The sequence below is a fragment of the Sceloporus occidentalis genome, unplaced genomic scaffold (genome assembly GCF_023333645.1).
Source record: "Sceloporus occidentalis isolate IW3139 unplaced genomic scaffold, rSceOcc1.0.p SCAF_183, whole genome shotgun sequence".
Taxonomy (NCBI): domain Eukaryota; kingdom Metazoa; phylum Chordata; class Lepidosauria; order Squamata; family Phrynosomatidae; genus Sceloporus; species Sceloporus occidentalis.
In genome coordinates, this window is record NW_028317163.1 from 710,346 (window position 1) to 737,813 (window position 27,468).

General features: G+C 42.3%; 1 protein-coding gene across 1 annotated transcript in view; it reads right to left on the bottom strand.

The window, feature by feature from the left end:
* Positions 1 to 12,325: 12,325 nt before the first annotated feature.
* The window catches only part of LOC149278703 (prickle-like protein 2), a 95,402-nt gene continuing 80,259 nt past the window's right edge, over positions 12,326 to 27,468 (bottom strand). Inside the window, exons 6-9 of the mRNA XM_089501838.1 lie at positions 27,119 to 27,322; positions 25,541 to 25,727; positions 22,112 to 22,963; positions 12,326 to 13,197 (exon numbers count right to left, since the gene is read on the bottom strand). Of these exons, the coding sequence (XP_089357964.1) occupies positions 12,326 to 13,197; positions 22,112 to 22,963; positions 25,541 to 25,727; positions 27,119 to 27,322 (2,115 nt within the window). The remainder of the gene's footprint in view (positions 13,198 to 22,111; positions 22,964 to 25,540; positions 25,728 to 27,118; positions 27,323 to 27,468) is intronic.

A 27,468-nucleotide genomic window follows, 5' to 3' on the forward strand; every position in this document is an offset into this window, starting at 1 on the left:
TATTTTAGCGTTATAGTCGCTATATAACGCTTATATGACTGACCAGGACAAGATAACTGAAGGTTCGTTCTACTTACACTCATACTGGAATGTAAAGGGCCCCTATTACCACCGTAAGGATACATATGTGTGTGTGTGTGTGGTAATGGTTAATACAGCGAGGGTATTAAACATGCATGGGATAGACATACGGCTCCTGAATCTAAGACGAGACCAACGACTGATTAAGGTTTGGGTCTTTACAGCAGGAGAAGCAGAAGACTAGACGGGGGCCGAATGGGGCCGATCCGAATGTGGGACGAATTCCCTGGCTGGACCGAATGAAGCGTCGCAGACAAAGATAGAAATAATAATAAATAAATAGCTGAACGGTACCCATGTTAATCCTACAGTAGATATTTATTATATGTAGAAAGTTGAGATTTTTCCCATTTTCAGATACAGACATTATGAAGAAGCGTCTTTCTATTTGTTCTGCATCACAGTTTGGCATTCAGATGGTTTGTATAAGGAGTTAAAACACAACAAAAAATATCTCCATAGTCGCTGTTTACCCCCCTGGATACGGAATAAGAGGCATTAGCGTAATCGCTGCGGTGAGGTAATAGCGGATGGCCAGCAGGTGGCAGCCTCACACCTTGTGGCAACCGCCTGTCTCATTCTCTGTCGTCATAAAACGTTCCTGATACTTTACCCCGCGGATTAGATCTGTAATGATTTGTTTTCGGGAAATGTCGTGTAAACCCTATTGCTTGGTCTTCATGAATTTTCACATACTTGACATGTAATTGGTGGCAGAAGAATACTCTGAACATTATTAATAATAAAAATATTTCATATTACCGCCCCCTGATGCCCCTCTTTCCTCCCCTGATGCCCCTCTTTTCCAGGAGGTCAGAATGTTTGCTGGGTATGAGGGGATCGCAGGGTTCTACAGCCCTAAAATCCCAGATAATGTGTATAGAAACAGCAGGGAACGGCTTTATAAATTAAATTACGATGTAAATAAAACAATGTTATTTATCTAAATGTCTCACAAATTGTTACACAAATACGGATCAATTTTGGGCAGTATGGGGACTTTCTGACTGCGCAGAGTCTCACCTAACTTACAAAAACCTAATAAATAGAGACCTCTCAGTTTTGTGTGAATATACAAATTATTAATAATAATAATAATAATAATAATAATGTTACACAATAATACAGAAGGTTTAGGCTAGTTTGTACCCATGGCGCGTCATCTGTCACCTCTTTGCAGACAGAGAGACGTTTATGTAAAATGAAAGATCAAATATTAGATAGATTTGTGCTGTTAATTTTAAGAACTTGATTTATTTCAAAATATATCTTACTAAAAAAACAGGAGTTGCAATGATGTCCCATAAAGGGTTAAAAGCATTGGTAAGTTAATAACAGTCTCTGGTTTATTAGTTATTGATCTCCGGGATTAACCTCGGGAAATGTGTGCCGGAGTCTCCGAGTTCATTGCTTATGAAACGTTCTTACAAGCGAAGCCCTCTGCGGGCCACCAAAACCTGCGCAAGTAGCGCCGACTCGCTGACATCACAACGCACACCACCATGCTTATTGTCATATAAATATCACGTTATCTTGCAGGTCAACGACCTAAACTTAGCTTCGGTAGAGGGACAGGTGGACGTGGCCGGGGCAAGAGCTGGACAAGAGGAACAAAGACCATGGAGAACCCTGAACCTTGACCCAAGACTTCCCCAAATGTTTAATCTTAAAACAAATAACAATGTTACCCCCTGTGATACATTTAAAACAATAAAACCTAAAATCAAAGTAAATGTTGCCAGTCGTATTGTCCCTTAGTCTCTTTAATAGACATTTCTTCAACCCCATCCCCCGAACATCTTGCAATCCAATGACAAGAGCTTTAAGGTCCTATTTGTCAAGAGCTGAGATGTCTCCTTTTTGTTTTTTTTGGGGGGGGGGATGACCATTCTTCTTCTGGTCTTGTAAACGGTATTTTTATTATTAATAATTATTATTATTATTATTATTATTATTATTTTAATCAGCGTTGCTCGATAAGGAGATCCCGTGACTCTGATCTCATGGATTCTGCAGATAATGAGTACTGTGTCGGTATAAAGATATTTGCCTCGCATTAAATAAAGATTTTTTTCTAGGGAAGCTCCGGGAAATCTTTTTTTTGTCATCAGTCTATTGTGAAAGGAAGATGTCACAACAAGACAGGATGAAGAGACCTTCTGCGGCTGATCGAGAGGGTTTCAGGAGGTCATTTAATGACAAAAGCAGCCGCCTTGGCTCTGGAGATGAGACGCATGCATCACTGTCTGGTGAACAGCTGGCGAGCCCCCCATACAAACGCCATTCCATACACCCAGAGACGTGCGAGCCACGGGGCTCTAATGTGGGATGAAAAATAATGTGATTTCCGCCTTAAATACAGTCTGTGGGGTATAAATAACAATTTTAGTACAAGAAACGTGAAATCACATTCTTAGATCCCATTGGGATTACATTTTTTTTTACCTTTATCTTTAAATTCCACAACTCTTTATAGAAATCAGGTTGTTTTTTTTTAATATAAAGCAATTAGTTAATTATTTCTACAGATATATAACGTTCCAACATCAACCCGGGTTTGGACTTAGAAAAATTGCTATAGTATTTTTTGTTTTTTTATGACTTTGGTGCAAAATGTTTCATCACCCAAGGTGGAATTGTTGTCCATTCTTCGTCAACATTCTACCCTCGTAATTTACCCGTCTTGAGAAGATTCTGCCATTGGTCGAGTAAACTCGACTGTTCCTTGGAATGTTTGGGAATCATTAACAGTTCCGTAATCACCAGGTTGGAACACGCGAACTGCAGTGCCCCCTACTGGCCAGAATCAGCCATGGTCGGACCTCACCCACTGCTTCTCTCTCATCTTTTAATGGATTTACAAATTTTATGTTATGGCTTCAGTACTTTAAATTGGTTTAAAGTCACCGTACCTAGACCTCTTACCTGAAAGACTAACTCAACGTCCAGGGGCCCCCATTTGTACGTAAGAGATAATATATTATCCATCAGCCATCGATTCCACGTTGTTTTCCGCTTCATGTGTTTTCAGCTAAAAAAATAAAAAAAATATTCAAAGTCAAAAAAATGACAAAGTGCATAATATATGGTTTGGCCCATAAGAAAAGACCTGGGGAGATGGAGCGGTGCTGTGACGGGTGGGAGCGGGGCGCGGGCTTGGGGTGGGTTGCCTTGGGTCAGCATGATGGATCATGTCGGTGGTGCTTAAATCCGTACAAATTGGAGCACAGGTGCACCGACACAGCGCATGTTGGTGATATTAAGGGAGCAGATTAAGGAACAACTGGACTCGAAGCTGGCGACCCGGGTCACGGAGACATTCCTTTGAAAATGAAACAATAATTCCTGGGGGTTTTTTTCTTTTTAACCCCCCCCCCCGTCTCTCTTTGGACTTTGACAATTTTTCTGGAATGTTTCCCAGAAACACAATGGCGTCCATGTTAATCGGCAAGCGATTACCGCTGTATAAATTATAGGATTCCGCCTGGCAGTTTGTGGATGATCTAGGATTTTAAACATTAGATAACTTAAAATATGAAATCTGATTTAGTCTGATCTCTCCAGACTGCGATGTTTTGGGTTTTTTTCTTCTCTTTTTTCCGTTACATTGCTTTGTGTCTATAAACCTTTGGAATGTTTCTGCGACATTCCGGAAATCTATTGCGTGAACGGTCAGTAATTGAAACATTTTAGAACAAATGTATCATATATATATATATATAAAATGCACAGCATTAATAATTCACATGGAAAATACAGAAACTGTAAAAGCAAAATTTGAAAAAAAATAATTTTCATTTATTTTAACCTGTAATTGGAGGATTTTGGTGAAGCGCTAAATAAATATGACATACGTCATACACAAAACCCATCAAAAAAGTATCACAAACAACCATGTCATGCATATCATCTTTTTTAAGGGGATCTATATCTTGCAGACTATGAAGCCTGTGCTGAGGATGATGGGAGTTAGTTACTCGGTAACTTTGTATCCGTTGGGTAAACTTAAAGTAGCCTTTTAGATATATTAACGTTTAGATGTTTAAGTAAAGTAAATCACTTCTGTGCATTTTATTATCATCCGTTTACTCGCGATTAGTTCTGCGACAATTAAAACAAAATGTCTCAGTCGGCAGGGTTAGTTTATCTGCGATTTTAAATAAATTGGTTAGATTTATTAAAAAAAAAGTACTGAATAAATCGAGATGCGATTTCCAATCCTGACAGGCCTAGGAGAAATCCCGATGAACGTAGTTTAGTAAATAAGCCAAAGAGTTATTCATTCTTGGGTCTTCTGTTTCGATCTACAACACAAAATGAATTCAAGATTTTTGTTACCAGGCATAGCGGATATAAATGGGTTAAAAAATACTTGATATTTTCATGGAAAAAACTCATAGAAACCTTCTTTCTCCCAATGGCGGCACTGGGTGTGGCCTAATTATGGCCCAGCCTACTTCAGCTTGTGCTCCTCCCATCTTTCTCCGCCAACTTCCTGTTTTCCTCCCGTCTTTTATTTTCATGGTGAGGTTGTCGGTGGCTCTTGTGCCTATAAATAAAACCAGAGACACAAAAACAGAAAAAAATATCAAATTCTAATTTTTTTATGTTTTTTTTTTTAATTTTCATCCATTTACATATTTTAAAGGCAGGAGCAGCTCTGGATCATTAGTATTCCGGGTTATTTGGTCTAATGATGTTTTTGGAAAACCTTTTTTTCTTTTTTTTAACTTCCATTCTCATTGTAAGGATATTGTTTGTGCAGCTTGAAAGGAAGAATTTTTAAAATCAAGGAGTTTCTTCCACATCTCCGTAGAAATGTTTTACAATAACAAACACTTTCTGGATCTTTGGAGGTCCGCGTTTCTACCAGGATAAACATCTGGTACATATCGGGGTTATACGGCTCCGAGTTCCAGTTTATCTGATAAAAGTTGGATGTATTATATGTTTTAATATATATTATAATATAAATTGTTTAACTTGAGTATTTGAATTAGTGTATGTGCCCGAGTTTGACCAACATCGACGTCTTTGCCACGAGTGAGAAGACTTCCGTTCAGTGTTTGAAGGTCGAGGAGTGTCTGGGTGGTCGTCGTTATTGACAGACCTACCTCTAAGGGTTTGTTCCTGGAATTTGGAGGCTGAAACAAAGAAATTGAAATCTAAATTACTTAAAAGTGCGCAAGAAACTAAGGAGAGAGGAAAACGACTGGAAAATGACAGTATACCAAGCAGAGAGCATTACGAGTGAGAGATAAGTATCAAGTGGATTTGGCCACTTTTTGTTTGCTTATGTTATTGTGGGCTTCAGTGAAACCCAAGCTACCCACTTTGTTATTTCATTTTTTATTAAATAAAAAGCAATCATCGAATATGATGAAAATACCCAAAACATATTATATTAATATTTAGTTTCACACATTATTTTAACCCACTATAGCTTAAAGGGTTAAGATCCCACAACACGCAGGCTTTGCACACTATGTTTGTCTCCACAAATTAGAGCGACGCAACCTGTTTCCTCTCTTCCAGAGATGTCTACTTTGGACTGGTTAATCGACCTTCTAAAATTTGAATTAGTGCACTGTCCGGAGAGAATTTGGACCCGTCCCTAAGCGTTCCGTCTTTGGAATCGACAGGAATGACATAAGCGTGTCCTCTTATTTATGGCGATGCGGCTGCCAAAGCCAGGAGCTTGAACACAAATGGAAATATTTATGCTAGTCCAGGAGAAGATTATAACGTAATCTGCGTAGACTTGTGATTCACTTCTCAGCCGTGATACAATGTAACACGAGGCAGATGTTCTTTAAGCCTCAGTGTGACAGAAGGCAAGCGACACCCGTAAGTCTTTCCCGTCCACTTCCAGTACGAAAAGGTTTTTCTAGGTATTATCTAGAACATCTGTACAGTGAGTAATCTCAAAACACAAGATCTGCTAATTTGATTTAACGGAAAAACTAATCCCCAGCCCTCATCATTGGGGGAGGATTTCAGGATCTCCTCAGATGAATGATCATTCACATCCTTGACTTCAATACATTCACCTTTGCAAGTGAAATCCTTCAGTGAGTAGGGAATTCTTAATTAAAGACACACATTTGATCATTTTGACCTACCATTCAGCAAATATTATCTTTTGTTTATTAGTCAGAGACAGGGTTGGACTGGTGACGACTGGGCGGCGCTGGCACTTTAAGGCCAGCGGCTCCTGATGGCAGTGTGGCCGATGGCCGGATACAAGCGGCTGCGTGCTATGGTATTATGCTCACTTAGCGTGCGCTTAATCCCAATTGTGGAGATCAGTAATGAGTATTTATGATCTTATTTTGCTTGTTGTGTCCTACTACAACCCCCCCATCCCATATAGCTAGGGGCAATAGATACATGGCGTGTGTTCTCTTGGAATTACCTCAATCTAATCACCCCAAATAAATTGCCCTAATAAGGAAAGAAATACAGAAAATTCTGCTGGCAAAATCCATGAGACCCGAGATTATATGACCCCCCCCCCGCAAGGTAAGAGACTTGGGCTGGATGAAAATATCCAGGACTTTTATTGCCTCAATTTACAGCCGGATTAAGAGGAACCCATTTTTCTATTAAAACAAATTCTATTAAAACAAATGGTTGAACCCGAAAAAAAGCGAGGAAAAAAACATTCACAGGATTAAAAAAAATAAATTGAAATATTCAGGACATCCCATTATTAATCTCTCCAACATCACAAAGAAATCCCCCCCCCCCCGAAGCTGTCTACTTTTACCATATTCTAATTTACTAGGACTTTGTCTGTTCGAGGAACAAATTTGGGCATTTTCCCATTGTAAAAAGAAGAAGAAGATAAAAAAAACTCCTTTCCTTTGTTGAGAAATCTAAATAAATACTTTCCACAAAAAAAAAAAAAAGGGATAAACTTTCTACTAAATCCAAAGAAAATGATTTTACGGGCCGGTTCCAACTCATTAAACCCTCTGCATGGGAGAACATTCGCTGCAGAAGGATTGCCCATAAATATTGTGGTTTTCTTTAAGGCTTTCCAAGTGCCACAAGGAGTTTAAAGTCTTTTTTCATTAAAGCTCTGGACCAAGGCTGCCTCTAAGAAAAAGGCACAATCACAACTGAGATTTACAATCAGTGTCCGTCACAAGAGAATCCCATTAAATAGAACACGATCTTCATGGTGATGCAACCAGATCTACGGAACAGAAACATTTTTACGGTTTCGGACCTCGAAGGAACACATGAGTAGCTCGGTACCCTCTCCCGGTCTTGGAAGAACCTTGGGAATCCTTAATTAACACGATGGATACCTCCTAACCCAACTGAGACAGGAAAGGGGTAGATGGACCATAAGTCAATAAGGTTGACTATTGGCTGATAGAATGTTGACTAAGAAAAAATAGTTTCAAAGGAAATCTTTATCCTTCAACAGACCCACCTCTGAAAGCCAAGTTAAAGGAATGACCTTGACTCATACCGAGTAAACCTCACATTATAGAAGAAAGAAGGACATGGAGGAAATGAGAAGGTAGGGATTGAACTGGTTTTGGAGAAACACCAGATCCTCACATTTCGAAGAGACGTTTGTAGTCACTAAATGTTGCAACCAACCCGCAGCTATGGCCTTAAATTGTCCATATTACCCCGACGACCATAAGCGTCTGTAACGCGATGTTCACGAATATACAACGAACCCGGATTCCGTTACCTCTTACATTTATTTACTGTTATCCGATACAAAAGAGAATTGAACGAGGCCTGAAAGCTCAGATTGTGTAAACACGCGGCAGACGCTCTTTGTGTTTCTAAATTTACGCAATGTTTTGGCCCAAATAGGCCACCTGCCCAAACGAGTGTTTTCCGTTGGCAACTGTCTCGGGGATATCGTTTTGCATTAGCGAGGGGACCATCTCTTCCTCTGCTTATTTTTTTGCACTTACTCTCTGTACAAACGAGGCTTTTCTTCTCTTTCATCAAAAATTGGCTCAGGGTAGGTGAAATAAATCAGTATAATCTGCTCAATATGTCCGAAGGGAGGCTAGGCGGAATGTTGTTTTTTTTTTATGTTTTTTGATGTGCCAACATGTTGGAAGCGATGAGATGGAAATTAATACACAAAAACAATTAACATTTACAACAACAAAAGGTATCGATGTCCCCGAAGTTCTGGAGTTGCATTTCCATGCATAACAATTGTTGAAACATTAATTTAGTCATTCAATTCGGCCCCCGTCTAGTCGCCCGTTTCTCCTGCTGTAGAGACTCAAACCTTAATCAGTCGTTGGTGTCGTCTTAGATTCAGGAGCCGGATGTCTACCCCATGCATGTTTACATTCCCTTACTGTATTAACCGCTACCATCTCTGCTGGGAGGCTGTTCCACTTATCTACCATGCTCTCGGTAAAGAAAAACTCCCTTCCATTCCATCTAAGCCTCTGACTCTTGTATTAGATTATGTATTAGTCTCTTGTTCTAACATTTTTGTCTTTGAAATAAATTTCTCTCCTGTACTTGCCTGTATCAGAGGGATGACCTCATACATTTTCAGCCCATGCAGAAATATTAATAATAATAATAATAATAAATGGTAATATATATTTTTTTTAATACCCGATTTAATAAAATCTTCAGTGTTTTTCTCATATGTTCAAGACGTCTCCCACGGATGTCTTTCGATCGCTCCTTTCCACTGCACCTTCTCGTTAGTCTATCGATCGAAGCTTTGATAAAAGTTATTAAAATGTGTTTCTGCTTTTTTTTTTTTTTTTTTTTTTTTTTTTTTTACACCCAACTAATATTGTTTTGGAAGCAAAGAAATGTTAACTCCTCAACGGATATATCTTCATCGGACTTTCTCCAGGCGCCGAACAGTGGAGACAACAGCTGATTATTATTATTTTATTATTATTTATTATTGGGTTTTATTTAGTTTTTTTTTTATTAAACTACATCTGTGTCTTAGCAAAAGTTTATTTTAAGCCTGGATTTCCTTTATAGGCTCAAAAGCAGGGGGGTACTTGGCCAAACTGGATGTATCGCAGGAGAAGCTGGAAGGGATACAATTATCCCCCCAACCCTTTGCCTCTCATATCACCCATAAAAAATGGCGTCCAAGACATACAACGCATCAACCTAATGAGAAATGTTCCTGGCCTATGCAGCTCGATCACAGAAGTCATTGGCTACCCCTGGGCTGGAGCCAAAAACTTTTTTGGAATTGGTTTCATGTACTCCAGCTCGTGGGGGCCAACAGCTGAATAAAAATAAATGAAAGCAGGATTTTAATTAGATTTTTTTTCCTTATTTTTGTTTCCCGGGGGATCTGCTTTGCAGAATTCATTTACGAGGCTTTATCCGTGGAGCCGGAATAGTTCTCGATTGTCTTCTAGTTAATGTAGAGCAATACGAGATACATTTTATTTAGCTGTAAAAATCAACATTCTAGAACAATACCTATTTTAGCTTTCTACGTGTGTTCAATCGGCGTCTTTTTTTTTTTGTTTTTTTTTATACGTCCTCGGAAAATCTACAATAAAAAAAAAGAAAGAAGCCACAATCGTCTGTTCCATTGGCCTTATAAGTATATTAAACGTCGAATATTTTCCAGACCAACGTGGTTTTCATTACCCTTAAACATTTGCTTCCTTAAGTGGGTGTTTTAGAAACATCTGATCGCGTTTTTGCCGAACTCGCATTTGAGTAACCTCATGAACTTTCTCAACTTTTGGGAAGTTCCGACGATCGACGCATCCTCGCCATAGCAGACATTTTTGAGGGCGCATTCATCACTCAAGACTCCTTCAGAACTTGTTCCAACCTCAGAATTAATCTCCCGCCGTGTCCCGAGCGTGTATTCCTTTAGTCATTTTTTATCAAACACGTTTCCAGCAGACCTCGAATCTCCCGTATCAATTATCTGTCTGAGCCGCGTCCCGCTCGGGATCTTCTTCACTGCCTTCATTAGATGTTCCTATCACCGATCAAGAATGATGGAGACACTTAATGGAATATTTCTCTTTCAACATGAAGACGCAACACGTCCAGGGGAGCTGATAATGTTTATCGTGTAAAAAAAATCTTAAAAACCTGTTGAAAGTCTACGGCGTTGCGTCAGATACCTCCTTACACCTGATCATAAGGTGAACCCTTGTCTCTATAGCACTACCTGGCCTCGCTTCTCGCTGAAGATCCTGGGATTTATCTATTCTGGGCACGGGGCAGACTGATAGTCGGTTATCACCAAGAAATTATATCTCACAATGTATATTTTAGAGATGGAGACCACGGGATTTTCTCAATTTTAATAAAATCTGACATATCCCAGTTCCATGCATATAGTCACACGGCGAAGGTCTCAAACATGGACGTCAGTGTGAAATCATTATCAATATCTAATGCGTTATAAATAGAGGAACGATCGTTGAAAATAATGACGCCTACGTTGAAAATAATCACTCGACATCGGTTCGCTTGTTATCAAGGACAATGAATATGCTTTAATAATTTCATCTGAACAGCAAATGATGTCGAACACCTTTCAGATACAAGATAACGCAGTTCAAGGCATTTAAAGCAAAATATAGAATTTTTTTTTGTTTGTTTTTAGTACAACCGGGTACGGTCCGCCCCCGACGCGAATCCGGTATCCTTTGTTCCGTCTGAGATGACCGGAGCGTTCCTTCACTCGCGCGTTAAATGAAAGCGGGTGGAATTGTCTCTAGTCACAGACGCGGATAACAATTCACAATATGATGCGGAAATAACACAACCGTCGGCATTTCCCGTTTTTTTTTTTCTTCTTCTATACAGTTATTAGAAATTTCACATCGTAACAATACTGTACAGAAATGAAATGAAATCCTAAACCGGGTTTTCGGGTTTTATCCCCATTTTTTCCCCCCGATACAGACCTGGTTTGGTATTTATGGGTTGGGGGAGGGGGGGTCACCAACGAAGACTATGTGTCCCCCCCACAATGAGAGATCAGTAAACGGAAATATGCCGGTATAACTTTCCGTTCATTAAAGCGACTTTAACATTCATGCCTTCTCGACCGAAGAAGGAAAAAGTCACTATTGATCATGACATCGGATCTGCGGGATCTAGAACGTCTGGTTCTTGTTCCTCAAGGAGCTACAGAATAAGAGAACGCTAAAAAAATAATTTTGTTTGTATATTTTGGTGCCTTCATTGAAGAATATTTAATTTAAAAGGGCATTTTTTTTGGGGGGGGGGGGGAAGCGGTATATCCTGTGGATTCCTGCTCGAGAACAGGCCTCCATCTGAACAGTCCTGAGTTAAAACGTCAAACTTTCAGTAAACTACGGCTGAATAAATGTAGGTACTTTGGTAAATTCGTTTTTTTTTTAATTTCTTGGGTTCTTGATGGCTTATGTTGCCGATAATGACCTTTTTTACAGGAGTACGAACACACATATATATATATATATATTTCTATAAGGTGCTAGACTCCATAAATCACACCTGCCAAGCAACGGTTTCTCCGGATGGCCTAGAAAATACTGTCATTTCATAGGTTGGTTTTTTTTGTTTGTTTGTCTGTCATATTGCTTAACCAATAAAAATAAAAACTAGCCACATACCCTAGTGTATAAATTACAAAATTTACAGGGAAAAAAAACAAAAACAAAAAAAAACACCAGCCAGGCATGCAGGTCCAATTACCGCTAAGATTCCTAGGACATAGAAACTCATTTCGATATTACAAAATACAAAAATAGTTTATCGGAACTTTCATTTACATTCAATTTACAAATGAGAGCATAAATAACTTAAAATACAGGGGAACATGAGCGTGAAATAATAATAATAAAAAATGAATAGGAGCGTAAATCGGGGTACGTGAGCAGCATATATATTGGGGTACGGCATACATTCCAAACCAGAACATACAGTATATTCTCATTTAGACAGAAGCATGGCAGTATTTTTTTTGTATTTTTTTTTTGGCGCACTGAACTACTGAGGTTTTTAAAGTGAAATGTGCAAAAAAAAAAAATAATTATTAAAATACAATATTCACTATATCAACCGATGTGACTGTTTATCTCACCTAATTACCATTGGATCATGAACTCTCGTTTGGGCTTGATGTACGCGTTACTTTAATACTCTTTCCGCTATAAAATAGGGGTGTTCAAAATAGAGACCAGTGCAAGTCCGTGGGTTATTCATTTGGATTTCCCGCCCGTGGATATTGCCGTGTTTGACGACCCCACTATGAAATGATACAGTTTTTGCTTTTTCGACGTTTCCTGCTGTGTAGTTGGCCCCGGCCACCCAAGGTGGAAGACTTGGGTATGCCGCCTGAACATTGGCCGTACTGATGTATAAGGTCCTCGCTGGTAACGTATCGGAGCCGGGTAGGTTGCGGGATTGGTTCTCCTAAGAAGTAGCCTTCGTTGTCTGATTCGGAAGAAGAGGAACACGTGGAGCACCAGTCGTACTCATTCATCTGAGGCCCCCATCTTTCACAAAGGTGGTTTTGTAAAGCAAGGTCTGACGCGGTTCTCTGATACCGGTTGTACATCTCCCGTCTGACGGCTTGATCCATTGGATCTCTTCCACCTCTTTGTTGCATGAATCGGTCGTAGTCCTCCCTGGTCCTCACCAATGGTTTCTCTTTAAGTTTACTGCACTGGTCGGTGGCCAAATGAAGGGCATTATCAGAACGAGAGCGCCTTGACCTCCTTTGACGATGGTGACGGTACTGCTGCTCATTATCACGAGTCTGGTTTCGTCTCCTGGTCCGCTCGCTCATTGGCGTCATTTTAACGTTCGGCTGAGCAGGCATTTCGTTCATGGACATACCCGCATCGAACGTGTATCCGTGATGCAGTCGCGCATGGGGTGGAAGATCCCTATACTTGCCCGGGTTCGTAAGACTGAGATTTTGGGCCATGTCTTGATACTGTTGTGCGGAGACTAAACTTCGGACCGACTCAACGCTTCGGAACTGAGAGGAAGAGTTCAATGTCCCCATGGTGCTGAGTTTTTCCGACACGTTCATCCCGGAATCTTTGCTCAAATCTGGCATTGAAAACCGAGACAAATGCTCTTGGCGTTTGGGTCCTCCATCCGCAGAAACACCTAGAGAAGAAAGAAAAACAGAACAGAAGTAAATTCATATCCTATGAGTCTTATAAAATTATAACCCCCAATAACCCCCCAAAAAATAGATCGCTCAATTAAATATTTAAAATTAAGCCGCTGTTTAAAATATAACCAATTTAAGCACTTGATTGCCACTTGAGTGGCCAACCCCGATGAGTGACACCTGGAGCCTACACAATGCAATTAAAGCATTCATGTTTAATCTCACCCAAAACTCATTGTTTAGTGAATAATCCCAAAAGGGGGGAGGAATTTGTATGTGATGAACTTCCCGGAGCGAAGGTCAACGATACCTAATGCTCCAAGAGCAGAAACCACAGAGTTCCTTTAATTAGAAGCCATTAACGCAACTCCCGCCATTGTGTCATCACGTCGAAACCCGACACTTTGCTTTTCTAAATATTTCTATCATGTGTCCCTGTCCTCGTTATCACGGTGCAGACAGAATGGATCAACCAGGAGCCCAAATTCTTACACCGTGAAACCATAACAGCCTATCCTCACATACACTGACATCCCTCATTATGGGTAACATGGTGTAAGTGCAGAGCTATGTTGACAGTGTACTCTGGACTTGGCATCTTTCATGACGTCTGCAGGGCTAACAACGGGTGCTGGTAAATTTTTGAAGCCCTTTAAATTAAGAGCTCCGTTCTTCTCCAAGGCACAGGGGAACAGGTGGGTTTTTTTGAACCTCCCTTGCTTCAACCGACACATAATATGGGGCATTAGGGGAGATGTTGGATGACCTCTGTGCTATGTTTATTTTATCTTTAAAGACTCTTAATGTAAATGAAATAGGAGGTATAATTGGGCTCTATCCCTCTCCAAAGTGAATTACCTCTATCACACATAATCCCCACTACGTTAACGTTATTTTTGCATAGACAAGAAGAATTTGACTAAAAAAATATTTTGCAAGTTGCAGGCGAGAACATGTGAGTTCCAATTCAAATGCCTAGCTCTCATCTGCAACTTACACATGTTAAGGTTGCGTGTATTTACGAGAATTAGTGAATTTGCCGGTTGCTTTGTGTTAGCACGCAAGGGAGGTTGACTGATGCCGACCCTGGTCAGCCGAGTTAACCCTGAATCGACTTCGACCCCAGGGAAACGTCTATTACAGGGGACCAACAGACAGAAGGATTTGTTTAATGATATTTTGTAATACAGCCAAATCACAAATGGAAGAAAGAAACAGATGTTTCTGATCTTAAAGCTGGTTCCAATTTTTCTATTTTCATGGTTGACGATGAAACATTTTAATGAAAAATGCCTGATCCCCAACAATGAAGGAAATACAACTTCCCTGCTCAGATATGATTTAAATACACATCGCAAATAAAGCGTGCTTTGCTACTTTGTAACAACTGTAAACTACAAACATAGCCCTGAACAAACACTTGTCCTAGGCTCAGTGGAATTGCCCCCTGTAATCATCATGGGAGGAATGTGGAGTAGCCTTTTTCTTTTGTTTTTCCCCATAATCGGTTTGTTCTACCCGTTTGCAGAGACGCGCAGACTTTAGTGACTAAACTAATACTAATCAGCAACCCGGTTCTTCAAAGGTTACTCTGAAGAGTCAAACAAAGTCTTATGGCTTTGACTAATCATCGTCCCTTTTAACTTCTGCAACATATTCTTCCTTGGCAGGGATTTATGAAGGGCCGGTCAACGATGCATATCCCCCAAAACAGTATCGACAAGCCAACAATTACTTCATTTTAGCTACTTAACAAGCTGAAGTGATGCTGTATAATTTTTTTTATCCAGAACATGCTTAGATAAACATAGAAACATGGACCCATCCGGCCCCCGTCTAGTCTGCCCGTTTCTCCTGCTGTAAAGACTCAATCAGTCGTTGGTCTCGTCTTAGATTCAGGAGCCATATGTCTATGCCATGTATGTTGAAATCCCCTCACTGTATTGACTACTTCTGCTGGGAGGCTGTTCTACTTGTCTACCACCCTCTCCGTAACATGAAATAAGTAACTTTTGGCATCCCTGTTTGGCCTGCATTCTCAGAAACTGCCTCATGTTTGGTCATATGGAATGCCAACTAAAATAGAATGTTTCGGCCATATCTCCCCTGGGTGCATTTTCCAACCAATAAGCAGTTCCTTGGGCTCCTCATCAGTCTACTTTGAGATGGTGACACGGATTCCATATTTAGCAGCATAACACTTCCAAAAAACATACCCTCCAACATTTCCAGTGGCCAAAGAGGGCCATTTTTGGGGAGGCATAACTGAATACAAGATGGCGGCCAGGGCTTTACTAAGACCTTTTAGGCATCTTAATGACTTATCGCTAACTATTTACGGAACTCGGCACCAAGTTTTTTTTTGACACATTTTACTTACTAATAACTAAGAAGGACACAAAGACAGGAGAGAAGGGACTCAACCTTTACGAGGCCGTACGGTACGCACGCACAGCTTACAAAGACTGATATAAGGATCCAGGGCGCTGAGACTTATTTTCCTTCCACAATAAAAATTCTTTCAGTTGGTTTTAAGCCAAAAATGTTCTTGCGGCGCGTCGGAGCATCAGGAATCATCTGATTTCAATCCAAAACAGAGATAAGTCATTCCTGATGCAGTTCAGCTCCTTGTTCTAAAGCCTCACGAACACGGCTGTGAATAAAATCTCTCGAGTCGCAAGAACCTCCTGATATCCCCCATCACGGGCTGCATTATTTTTCATCACAGATGTCCCACAAGTACCCCAAAACACTTTTACTTATGTCACAAAAATTTATTTATCCTCCAATCAGCATTTTAATAAATGTTATACTATGTGTTTTTTACTCAAGTGTATCAGAGGCCAATGAGGAAGACACATCATGTCTTCAGGATGATTCTAAAAACATCGGTCATTCACTCACAATGTCACTTGTTGGATTTAATGAAGATTTCTAGATCTCTGAAATGAGTATGTTCCTCGGGGGCTGAACTCTAAATTACCAATTCGGAGTTCCAAATCTCTTTGTCCCTCTTTTCTCCTCTTCCGTATCTACACCCTGGAATTCCACCGCACCAAGACGCACAATAACGGACCTCAATAACAATGGCAAAACACCGCGCAGATAGCTTATCGTGATTATCTTTTAGAGAGTTTTACTTAAAAAAAGCTGGAAATAACTCATAAAGTCACCTCTAATAGAATGTTTCGCCCCAGGTACAGCCAGTAACAAAGTATCCATCTTTGGCAGAAATGATGGATGGTTTAGGTGTTTCAATGTTCTAATCCACCAGCAACCTGTTAATGGTTATTAGTTGGTATGGGTTTCGCAGGGATGCCTTTTGAGGATTTTACGTACTCGGAAACGTCAAAAGAAATTAGTTGGGAAGCTCCGATCTCCACTTTGAACTTTTAAACGCTTAGAGAAAAAAAAGAACATTCTGTGAGGTCCAATTTTCCCGCTGGTTACACGAACAACTCATTGTTGTTCCAACTATTATTTATTAGGTGAAAGGGTTGGAATTCATTTAAAAAGCAGCCTCCAAGCGGGAACGCACGGTTCATCAAGACGAAATGAAAAAAACTTCTATGTTTCCAATCTATGAAGCGTGTCATCGGTTTGAGTTTTTTGGAAAATCAAAACTAAATCCTAGCAAATTAATAAAAAGTACATTATAGGAGCTCAACGACGTCAAGGAAAATGTTGCGTTGCTTATGGGGACGTATCCAACACACAAATATTTTTCTGCTGAAGGTTATTAGGGCTTTGTTGGTTGGGTTTGAAGCCAAAATGGCTCATTAATAAAAAATAAAAAAAATTGTGATTTTTCATCTGTACTTGTATGTTTTTTATTGTGTAACGTTAATAAAATCTAATAAATGCTATCGACAGACCATTAAATGCTGTTGCCAAGTTCTCCAGTGTTTCAGAGAGAGGCACTCTGTGTTACAGGGTCACCGTACCCAAGGCTGGGTCCCCTGTTTGAGGGCTGAGGAATCACCAGTCAGTCCCTCATACGGATAGCACTCAGCTATCCACGGATCATCCAGACCACCATTCGTAGTAAACCAAGAAGAACTCTCTTTATTACAAACACACAGAACTTTATACAATCTCAATGCAATGTGTACCGAACCCAACCCCCAATCCCATCAGCCACATCCCATCACAAATCCCATCAGTATACAGGGGATGTATCAGGTGAGGGGATTACAGAATACAATGAGTTCCCCCACCTGTGTTATCCCCCCTGTAGTGCGGGGGCCGTCTGGGCAGACAGGGCTGTGCTGGCTGATTAAGAGCCCCAGCCAGATTATAGGATCGTCTCTTTGAAGGCTGGGGCTGAATCCACATCAGTCTCTGGGCCGGTTACACAATAAACACAATATAATATATTACCGGGTCACGGTATACAGAACCGGACACAAAAGTGCTCCGTGACCCGGCTAAACTTCATATGAGCCAGCTAGCCTGGCCCTGTCACAGATCTCCCCCTTGACCAACGGTCCGGCAGACCAGGCAGATCCACACGGGTCTGCTGCAGGCTGTCCGAGTGGACAAAGTTCAAAGGTGCAGGACTTAGTTCATGGCGCCCTTTGTCAGAAGCATCCAGAGAAGGTGGGCCAGGGCCCTGGTTGCCCAAAAGGATAGTCAGTAGTCCTCTTTGAATTGGAGGACGGTCCCAGCTCAGCCGGGGGCACATGGCTATCCCCCTCACCGGGGTAACAGGGGCACGTGGAGACTCTTGCTCCCTAGTCTTGGGAACTGAGTCTGGGGCAGCTGCCAGGCCAGGGCGGTTGCATGGAAGGAAAGCCCTGCTGATCGGGCCGGGGGCACTCGGGGAACCAGGGAAACACGTAGAGGTAGTAAGCGAGGCCTCTACCGGGACACTGGAGTGACCTAGGGGACACTCTGGGACAGGAACAGGTGCCCTTACAGGGTTATTGGGCGAGCTAAGCAGCTCTGCGGGGTACTCAGGGGACCCAGGGGAATACTCCGGGGCAGGGACAGGTGCCAATACTGGACCACCGGGAGGGTTAAGCAGACCCTCAATCTTCCTCTCTGGGACAGGTGCCTCTGCCTGGGCACGGGGAGAGTCAGAGGAACACTCTGGGACAGTGACCTGGGCTTCTAGGAGGACACTTGGGGAACCAGGGATCACTTCGGAGAACACAGGGATAGGAACCAGGGCCTGCGCCAGGCTACTGAGAGGACCCAGGGAACTCGGCAGCCCCTCTGGCGTCCTCGCTAGGTTAGGGAACGGTGCCTCTACCGGGTCACCGGGGACTTCATAGGGAACCTCTGGGGCAGTGACCCGGGCTTCTTCCAGGACACTCGGGAAATCAGGGGGACAATCTGGGGCACTGACTTCTACGGGAATAGCTAGGGGTTTGGTGAGGGGGATTGTGCCACTTACTCGGGCGGTGGGGACAGTCATCTCTTCTGCCGGGGTAGAGCAGCCAGGGTTGTTGGTGGGGACATGGGTCGGAGCTTTTGGCTTCCTCCTCCGCTTCTTCTTGCTGGCGAGGACCTCGGTTCTTCTCGCCAGGGCAGGGGCCGCTGAGTAGGTGAAGAGAACCTCGGTCCCACTCCTGCAAGTTGTAGTACCATGCTCCCAGTCTCCTTGTAACTCCTGAAGCTCCACTCTCCGCAGCAATTCTTTATAGTCCCTCTCGAGCTGCCATTCCTCTTGGACCAGGCAATCCATAACAGCCTCCAGCTCGGGGGGAATAGCATAAACCAGGACTTCTGCACGGTTGTCCCAGATTGTATCCCTGCGGTACTGGCAGGGGCTTCCGAAGGACAAGTCAAATTGGAAGGCATCATATATCAGTCCTGGGTCGACGGGGCTATACAGCATCAGAGGGTCGCTGTGGTCTTCACCTGCTAACCGCTGGGAGAATCCCTGGTAGCGGCTCTGGAGGTCGAGCTCTGCATATATGAGACCCCTCAATTCGTCTTCCCACTCCGGCAACGGGTTCTCCCCCAGGAGTGGAACTCGTATATCCCACATTGTCCAGTACTGTGCCCAGTATGATTCGAAGTGGGGATGGGAGAAATCATCCCTCCAGTCTGCAGGCGCAGACTCTAACTGCCATTGCTGGTGTTCCAGCTCACACACCTCGGCTGTAACCCGGTCTGTCTCATCCTCTGGTTCTCGGAAGGGTTGGATATCCTGGTATGATATTTTGGTGTTCTGTTCCCCTAGTCTGGGAGATACAGACCCACTCTGGCTCAGTTCCTGGTGACACATTTTAATCACCGCCGTCACTTGCTCCGATGTAGCCCCTCCTGGGTACAGGGATAAGTGCCATAGAATGTTCTTTTGTAGAGCACTCAGTCCGAGGCTCTCCTCTGGGGCATCCTGGTGCCGGTCCATCTCTCTGCAGTCCGCAATCAGAGTGGCCTTTCCTTTGCTACAAACCTCCAGGAGCTCTCTCGGTGTCTCTCGTCTGCAGTCCCAGTTGGTGGTTTGGATTTCACCCAAGTCGTGGGATTCTTCCCACCGCTGCCAACCAATGTTACAGGGTCACCGTACCCAAGGCTGGGTCCCCTGTTTGAGGGCTGAGGAATCACCAGTCAGTCCCTCATATGGATAGCACTCAGCTATCCACGGATCATCCAGACCACCATTCGTAGTAAACCAAGAAGAACTCTCTTTATTACAAACACACAGAACTTTATACAATCTCAATGCAATGTGTACCGAACCCAACCCCCAATCCCATCAGCCACATCCCATCACAAATCCCATTAGTATACAGGAGATGTATCAGGTGAGGGGATTACAGAATACAATGGGTTCCCCCACCTGTGTTATCCCCCCTGTAGTGCGGGTGCCGTCTGGGCAGACAGGGCTGTGTTGGCTGATTAAGAGCCCCAGCCAGATTATAGGATCGTCTCTTTGAAGGCTGGGGCTGAATCCACATCAGTCTCTGGGCCGGTTACACAATAAACACAATATAATATATTACCGGGTCACAGTATACAGAACCGGACACAAAAGTGCTCCGTGACCCGGCTAAACTTCATATGACATATGAGCCAGCTAGCCTGGCCCTGTCACACTCTGCCTACACCATAGCTTGGAAAGTCGGACCATAATAAAACAATGATGTCATCTGGCGATTAAAACCTTATAAGTTAAGCTTATTGCTAAAGAACACCCAAGGTGGGCAAAATATGCCCCCTGCTTATGCAGCTACAATTATACTATAGGCGAGACTACACATATGTAACCTCTGATGCTATATATGGGGGGGGGGGATACAAAAACCTAGCCCTGCCAGGTTACGGACGGGTAAAGGAATGATGTAGAAACCTTTCAAAGTGACATATTCACTAAAGCTTCTTTTTAAATATTTTACGATAGGATTAACTGAAAACTAAAACACAAAGCCTTCTTCTAAGAAATGTAAGAAAAATGAGAAAAAAAACAAAAACCTTTCAATGAAAAAACAAGAACAAATGGAATGCCCTCAAAACGGACCTCAAGATATCGTCTTCAACCATTCAACATACCTGTGTGTCGCCCATCATGTTCAGACAGTTTATGTTTCATAGGACACACTTATAAAAATATATTTAAGGTTAAGATGGCTCTCTGGGATCGGATTGAGTAAAGCTAGAATAATTTGAAAAGTCTCATCAAGGAAGAGGAAGCCACCCCAAGAAAGGGGGCGTCACCTTCGCTACAAATAAATCTTTACATTAAGACCCAGGGGGTAGTAGAAGCATTATTATTATTATTAAACACTCATCCACAGACACCAGACAAGCCAGAAGTCTTGTTTTTCCCTCAGAAATCTCATGGTGCTGCCACAACCACAAGGGATTCTGGGTAGGCGCATGCAAATAAGGCCAACAATTATCACCATTAAGATCCAGAAAGAAAGGTTCTTCTATTCTGTTCAACAGATGTGTTTGAGGGAGGTCAGGGTCCTTTGTTACAATATTTCAGATTAGTTCGTGGAATTCCATTGGTTATTCCACAGACCAAGCCAATTTCTATCTTGGCGTCAATAAGGAATAATTCCCATTTTCAAAGACAATAAAGCACTTCAGAAAGGTTTTTGGATAAACATACTAACAGGGATGTGACACCTGGCCTTTTTCAGCATGGACTATATGGCCGCGTCATATCATTATATAAATGTGGAGATTCTGTACGGTTAATTCTTGACTCTCGCAGGGACAACACTCTAACGGTCTAATGTTTCTAATTAGCGGATACATTGTAGTACTAAGTCTATGTGCCTCCGAGAACCCGTTTTAAATTATATTCTTGGGTGTCCTCGTAGAACCGTTCTCCTGCTCGAGAAAATCGAATGCGATGGCTTTATTTTTCCATAAGCGACCGATCTGCACTCCGCTCTCCAAACAAAACTTGATTGCAAAGCAAAATAAAGGAAAGTAAATATCCACAGGAATTGAAACATACTTGGCACGTCTTTTCAAAAAGCGACCTTAAACCTTTTGTCTGCCTGAGTGTAACAGATGTACAGATGCTACACCAGACCATTCCTCCACTTTCATTATCTTCTAAAGTAGAAGATTTGCAATGGAGTCAAATTAGGACAGAAGTTCATTCCAGTTGAAAACGGCCAACTTACGACGAAAAGTACAGAAAATAAAGAGTTCTAAGTATGTTCCTAATGGCTTTTCTTTTTTTTTTTTTACGGGTTAAGAATAATTGTATCTATGGTAGAGATTCTATTACAGGCGATTGCTATTTTATTCTAGAAGAGAACTTGAAGAGCTCCAGGTTGTCGTCCGACTTGGTCATTGTTATACATATTTAAATGCAGAAAAGTGATGGACAATCCCTTCCCTGAGCAAAATTAGTACAATTACAATTATGAAGGAGCTTGAGACCAGCGTGCATATAACGTTTGATAAGAACATTTGCAAGTTATTGAGTGTTACCTGTGACGTTAGAGAGAGCAAGAGATTCCATCGAGCCTCTAGGTGTTTGTTCTGTTGGGGTTAATCCTTCGGGGAATTTAAGTGCGTTGATGGGATGCCTGCTTCGACATTGCTGGGCGTTCATTCCCTTCGCGTCTTCAAATTTTGGAACCCGGAGGCTTGATCTGGCCTCGTTGAAGCTGTGGTTGGACGCGTCGCTAAAGCTTTCCTGTTGCCTGAGCCGCCCTTGGTAATAATCCTCTCTGCCGTCCTGGGAGAAGCTCTCGCTCTGTCCCATCATCGACAAACTTCTTTTCTGGTTGTTGAAATGTTTTGCCCACATATCAGGTTGGGCGCCGGCTCCGTGTGGGCTGTTGTAAGAAGTCCTAATGTTACACTGGCTGAGTAGTTGCAAAGGGCTTTGTGACTGGCTTCTTTCAATCTTATTACCGTAATGGTAGAGTTCATCTCTGCTCCTCCATAACTGATCCCTGTTCAGGCTTGGGTTTTGACTCGAGACGCTTAGTAAATCCATCTGCAAAGACAGGGGATCCACGTCGGTGGAATGCCGATTGGCGGCTGCGTGTAACTGGCCGCACTGTTTCATGTTGCCCTCTTCCAACTTGGCCTTGTTCTTGCCAATTTTTGCGCTACGTCTAGATTCTTTCGCCCTCGCGTTCTGAAAGGCGGAATCAGAAGAGTCCGACCCGTTTGGATCGTCGCCTGAACTACACGCTCTGGAACAAAATATCTGCCCCTGCTTGGGTAAAAAGGGACGTCCCAGCAGAGACTTCTTACAATGAGCGCAGCAAAAACAGTTCTCGGTTGCGTGCCAGTGCTGGCCATCGTATGTCATCTGACCTTGGTCAATACCTGCGAGAGGGAGAAGGAAAGGTCATGCAAGAGACGCTTAAAATCACATTTAAAACCACAACACAAAAAGGTAATATCCAGAGTATTTGTAACAAAGAGCCCATTAGTTTCTGTTTAACGCACATTAGCTCGGTTATCTTGATTACGAACCCTCCAAAAAAAAAAACCCAACCAGAGATGGGTGACCGATCCCTCCGATTTATACTATGGCTTGTTAAAATTGGCTCATTCCTCGGCTGACCATATGTTCGGAGACACAAGTTCAAATTCTTTACCCCGCCAATAAATCCAAGCAAAGTTGGGACGTAAATGAGACTTCCAAAAACACATATGGCAAAGCGTCTCTTTTCAAATGAAAAGTCAACAACAGACCGTGCTGCGAGAACGGCCGGAGGTGGGAATCGCGAGAAGTTATTGTTTACGGGGAAAGACGCCGGATCAAAGAGCGTTTATACTCTCGGTAAGTGTGGGAAACGCTGGCTGGGTGGGCCACCCGATTTCTATTTGTCCTGCGAATATACATCGTACTCTCTCAACCTCCTTCCAAGGACAACACAAGTATACAAGACCAAAGGGTCCGTGATTACCGGTGTATTCCCCGCTTCCTGATGTCGAATGTATGTTATGATCATGGTTACATTGTTACTGTAAAAGAATGCATCACAATCATAATGTTGATAAATCATGGATATGGTCACGATCACCCAGCTTAGATATTTTTTTTTGTTCAATTTAAGCTCAGTTTATATGAAAGAAAACTTCAAACACGGAGATCTCTTTTATCATCGGTGTATTTCAGGGTCACAGATCAGATCTTCTATTTGTCTTCTGAAAACGCCAAACTTTCAACTTTTCTTCTGTGGCTCTCCAACACTCGTATTACCAACTTTCCATAAGATTCGTTGATGGCCCCTCAAAAAAGTTCCACTTTCAGGTCACCTACATGATTTAGCCCCGTTCGGCCCCGTCTAGTCCTGCTGTAAAGACTCAAAGCTTAATCAGTCATTGGTCTCGCCTTAGATTCACGAGCCACATGCCTATCCCATGCCTGTTTAATACCCCTCACTGTATTACCCTCTACCACCTCTGCTGGGAGGCCGTTCCATGTATCCACCACCTTTCTACAATCTTCTCTAAACCAAAAGGATGCATTGAGGCCCCTGAAAGAAAAGGGACTGGGGGCAACAATATATATTATTAAACCGCAATAAAGAATGAATCAGGCCAAAAGATTATGGACCTCATCGTTGCACCCCCCACAGATTTATACAATTTTATATCTGTTTAAGATGCAATGTTGCCTTAGCAACCAGCACATCACAATTTATTTATAGAACCTCCGAGCTGCGGAGAGTTATCCGGAACGATAATGTATTCAGTACGACATAATACTTTCCCCTGGCAACGAGGTAACTGCGGAGCAGTCAGTATTAATGATTTAAAAAGAGCCGGCTCTTATAAATCTCATTTATTCCGCGTTTACCACCTCCTTTGTTTTCAAGCATTCTATCGCGTCGTTGGACGCTCTGCCGGTTTCTACGGAGTTAAAATAACGGCGTGGTGATATTGGCTGTGATTCTTCTTTATTGGCTGGAGATTCGAAGGATCTGCGTTGTCTCCGGCTGGGGCAAACTTCCAGTTCAGTTTTTGGCTTCTGGGACATTTTTGGGTTATATGAAAAAAAAATACACTTTCGCAGCAATTCACGTGATTCTGCTAATAGCAGAGCTTGCGGAAAGTTGGATTTCAGATACAATTTAAAGATACGATAAAGGATAAAGATACATTTTATATTATATCCAGAACAACTTTTTACTTTACATTAATGGAAATATTTACTCAACATGCATCCCAACTGTCCCGCTTTGCGCAGACCAGTCCCGATTTCGCCATTCTATCCTGCTGTCCCACCGAGCTCAGACAGAGGTAGATTTGGTACCGGAATCCTGGGGGCCCCGATTTCATTCTCCGCTGTCTGGGTGAGGAATTGTATGCTGCCAGTTTGAGTGACATTGTACCCCCCCCCACGTCCCAATTCAGTAGGGGTATAAATTGGGAGATATGAGTTTATAATCTAATATCTAAACTGTAAGCAAAATGTTGCTAAATTTCTACTGAGACTAGAAAGATCCCTGTGGTCAACTGGCAATGGCGAGATAGTCCTGTGGCTTTAAGGCTGGTGGCCGGCTGTCCAGCGTGGCGTTTGCCTGGTGTGGGTGAGATGGCCACTCCGAGCCTAGCGGTCACATGATGACCTATGTCTAGAACGTGTTCTAGAACAGATGCATTTAGCACCTTGCGGGCTCCTGACTCAAAACACCCGGCCCCAAGCTTGGAGAACATGCACCAGATAAGAAGGACCGAAGGCTAGTTATAGGTTCCTTCTTTTCGTGTTGAGTTGGGACATTATCGCCATCTCTTGTTTTTAAGAAGACCAAGGACATTCCAGAAGATCTACGCCATATCTTCTCAGTCTAGAAGATTTAGGAATAATTTCTCGATTTCCTCCCATGATCCCAAGGTCCATTCTCCGTGAAGCTCTTTCATTGGCTGCCCAATGAGAGAAGCAACGCTTACCTATATGTTGGGCACACGTGTCGCAATACTCGGCGTACAACGATTCAAAGCAGTTACAGCAGTATGGCCGCCCTTCCTTCATAATGTAGCGCTGACCGCCGAGGACGGTTTCACATTCAAAACAACAGAAATGCTTCATGTGCCAATGTCTCCCCTCCGCCTCCGTGCACTCGTCTGCAAATATAATCTTACAGCAGAAAAAGGGGGTTTTAGTACAAATCTTTTCATGTATCCAAATAAATCAACAATATGGACCATATGTACAGAAGGTTCTAAATGGGAAGCGGTCGCCATGGAAACCAATGTTGCTTACTCCCTAGTGCTGCGAACTACGAATTCTCATTATAAAATAAGTCATGATTATATATTGTTTTTTTATGATCATATATATATATATATATATATATATATATATATATATATATATATATATATATTTATTTATTATTTTTTTTTAAATGTTATCTCAATTTTAAAGAAGTCATTTTTTTTTTACATTTGTGATTATTCCCACCTATTAACATTAAATTCTAAAATGTTTATTTTATATTTATGTTCACGTTCCGCTCGTACTCCCTAAAAAGATGGAGTCATTCTATTTTCTTAATAACCTGGCAAATTATATTACGACTTCCATGAAAGAAAATGTTTTCTAGGTCCCTGCGCGTAAAATCAGTCCGTGGAAAATACATTACACCCTCGCCCCCGAAGTTTTAAGATTAAACTGCAGAAAAGAAAAAAAAAAAACACATTCAATATGACACGTCTCCCCGAAGCCCGGCGTAATCTCGCTTTCCCATGATGTGGGATTCTTTGCACTACGGTTCCTTCCGTCTAGTTATAAAAAAAGGTGTGATGAGACGTCCGTTGCATCGCACCATATCAACAGGGCGCGTACCGACAGCGATATGTTCCAGAACACGTATGTAAACTGTGAACTCTGGGAATCCACGCAACACGGCAGTGTCTCAACTACTAATCCACCAATTAATATTGACGTGCACCACAAGATGTTTTAGCGCGTGGATAAACCTTAGAAATATGGCCGCAATGCTTCTGGTTGGGTCTCATTGGCTTCCGGCTGGGGTAGACTCCTTAGCTTACCAATACCATTCCAGGTAACAATTAATAGATAAAAGAGATCTATCTCTGCTCACGCCCAAGCGTCTGTATCCCCCTCAGTGTTACAGAGTAGAACACTGGGCAGCCAACGAGAACGTGGTATGGATTCCATCCGCCGTTGGCTGGCGACATTTAGGCAAACTAAAGACCCCAATCCAAATCAGGAGTCTTGCCTAGTATACCTTCCCTAGCTATAGGTTCCGTATAGGTGGCCTATCGAGATGTTACTCTACCTATAACCAATGTAGATAAGAAAAATGTAGCTAGAACATAGAAACTGTGTCTAAGAGATGTCAAAGTTGACCTACAAGAGGTTCAATCCACATTTAAACAGGTAAGGTTCCCACTGACTATCTGTTCGTCGCTATAAAGACCCCCCCCCATAGGAGCTGACAGTTTGAATCCTTTCCACGGCAGGGCTGTAGATTCACCGCGATTAGGCTAATCGGCTCTTACCTCGTCACATGCCGCGCAGCGAGGTTTCAGGCACTCAGCGTGGTGTCTGCCACAGTAAATCTTTCCATCTTGGTAGAAATAAATGAGGTCGACAAGGAGCTCGTTGCAAATGGTGCACACAAAACACTGAGGATGCCAGCAGACGCCATGCCCTGCTCGGGACGCAAAGACAGCAATGTCCCCTCCGTTGATCTGACCGCCACACTGTTATTTCATAAAAAAAAAAAAAAAAAGAAAATGTTACCTAGATATTCGAACGCCATACACACAATATCAATTTTTTTGCTACAATTACAAAAAACACACACATGCCCAGTAAGAAATAATCCTACGTAGGGTCTCGAATCGGT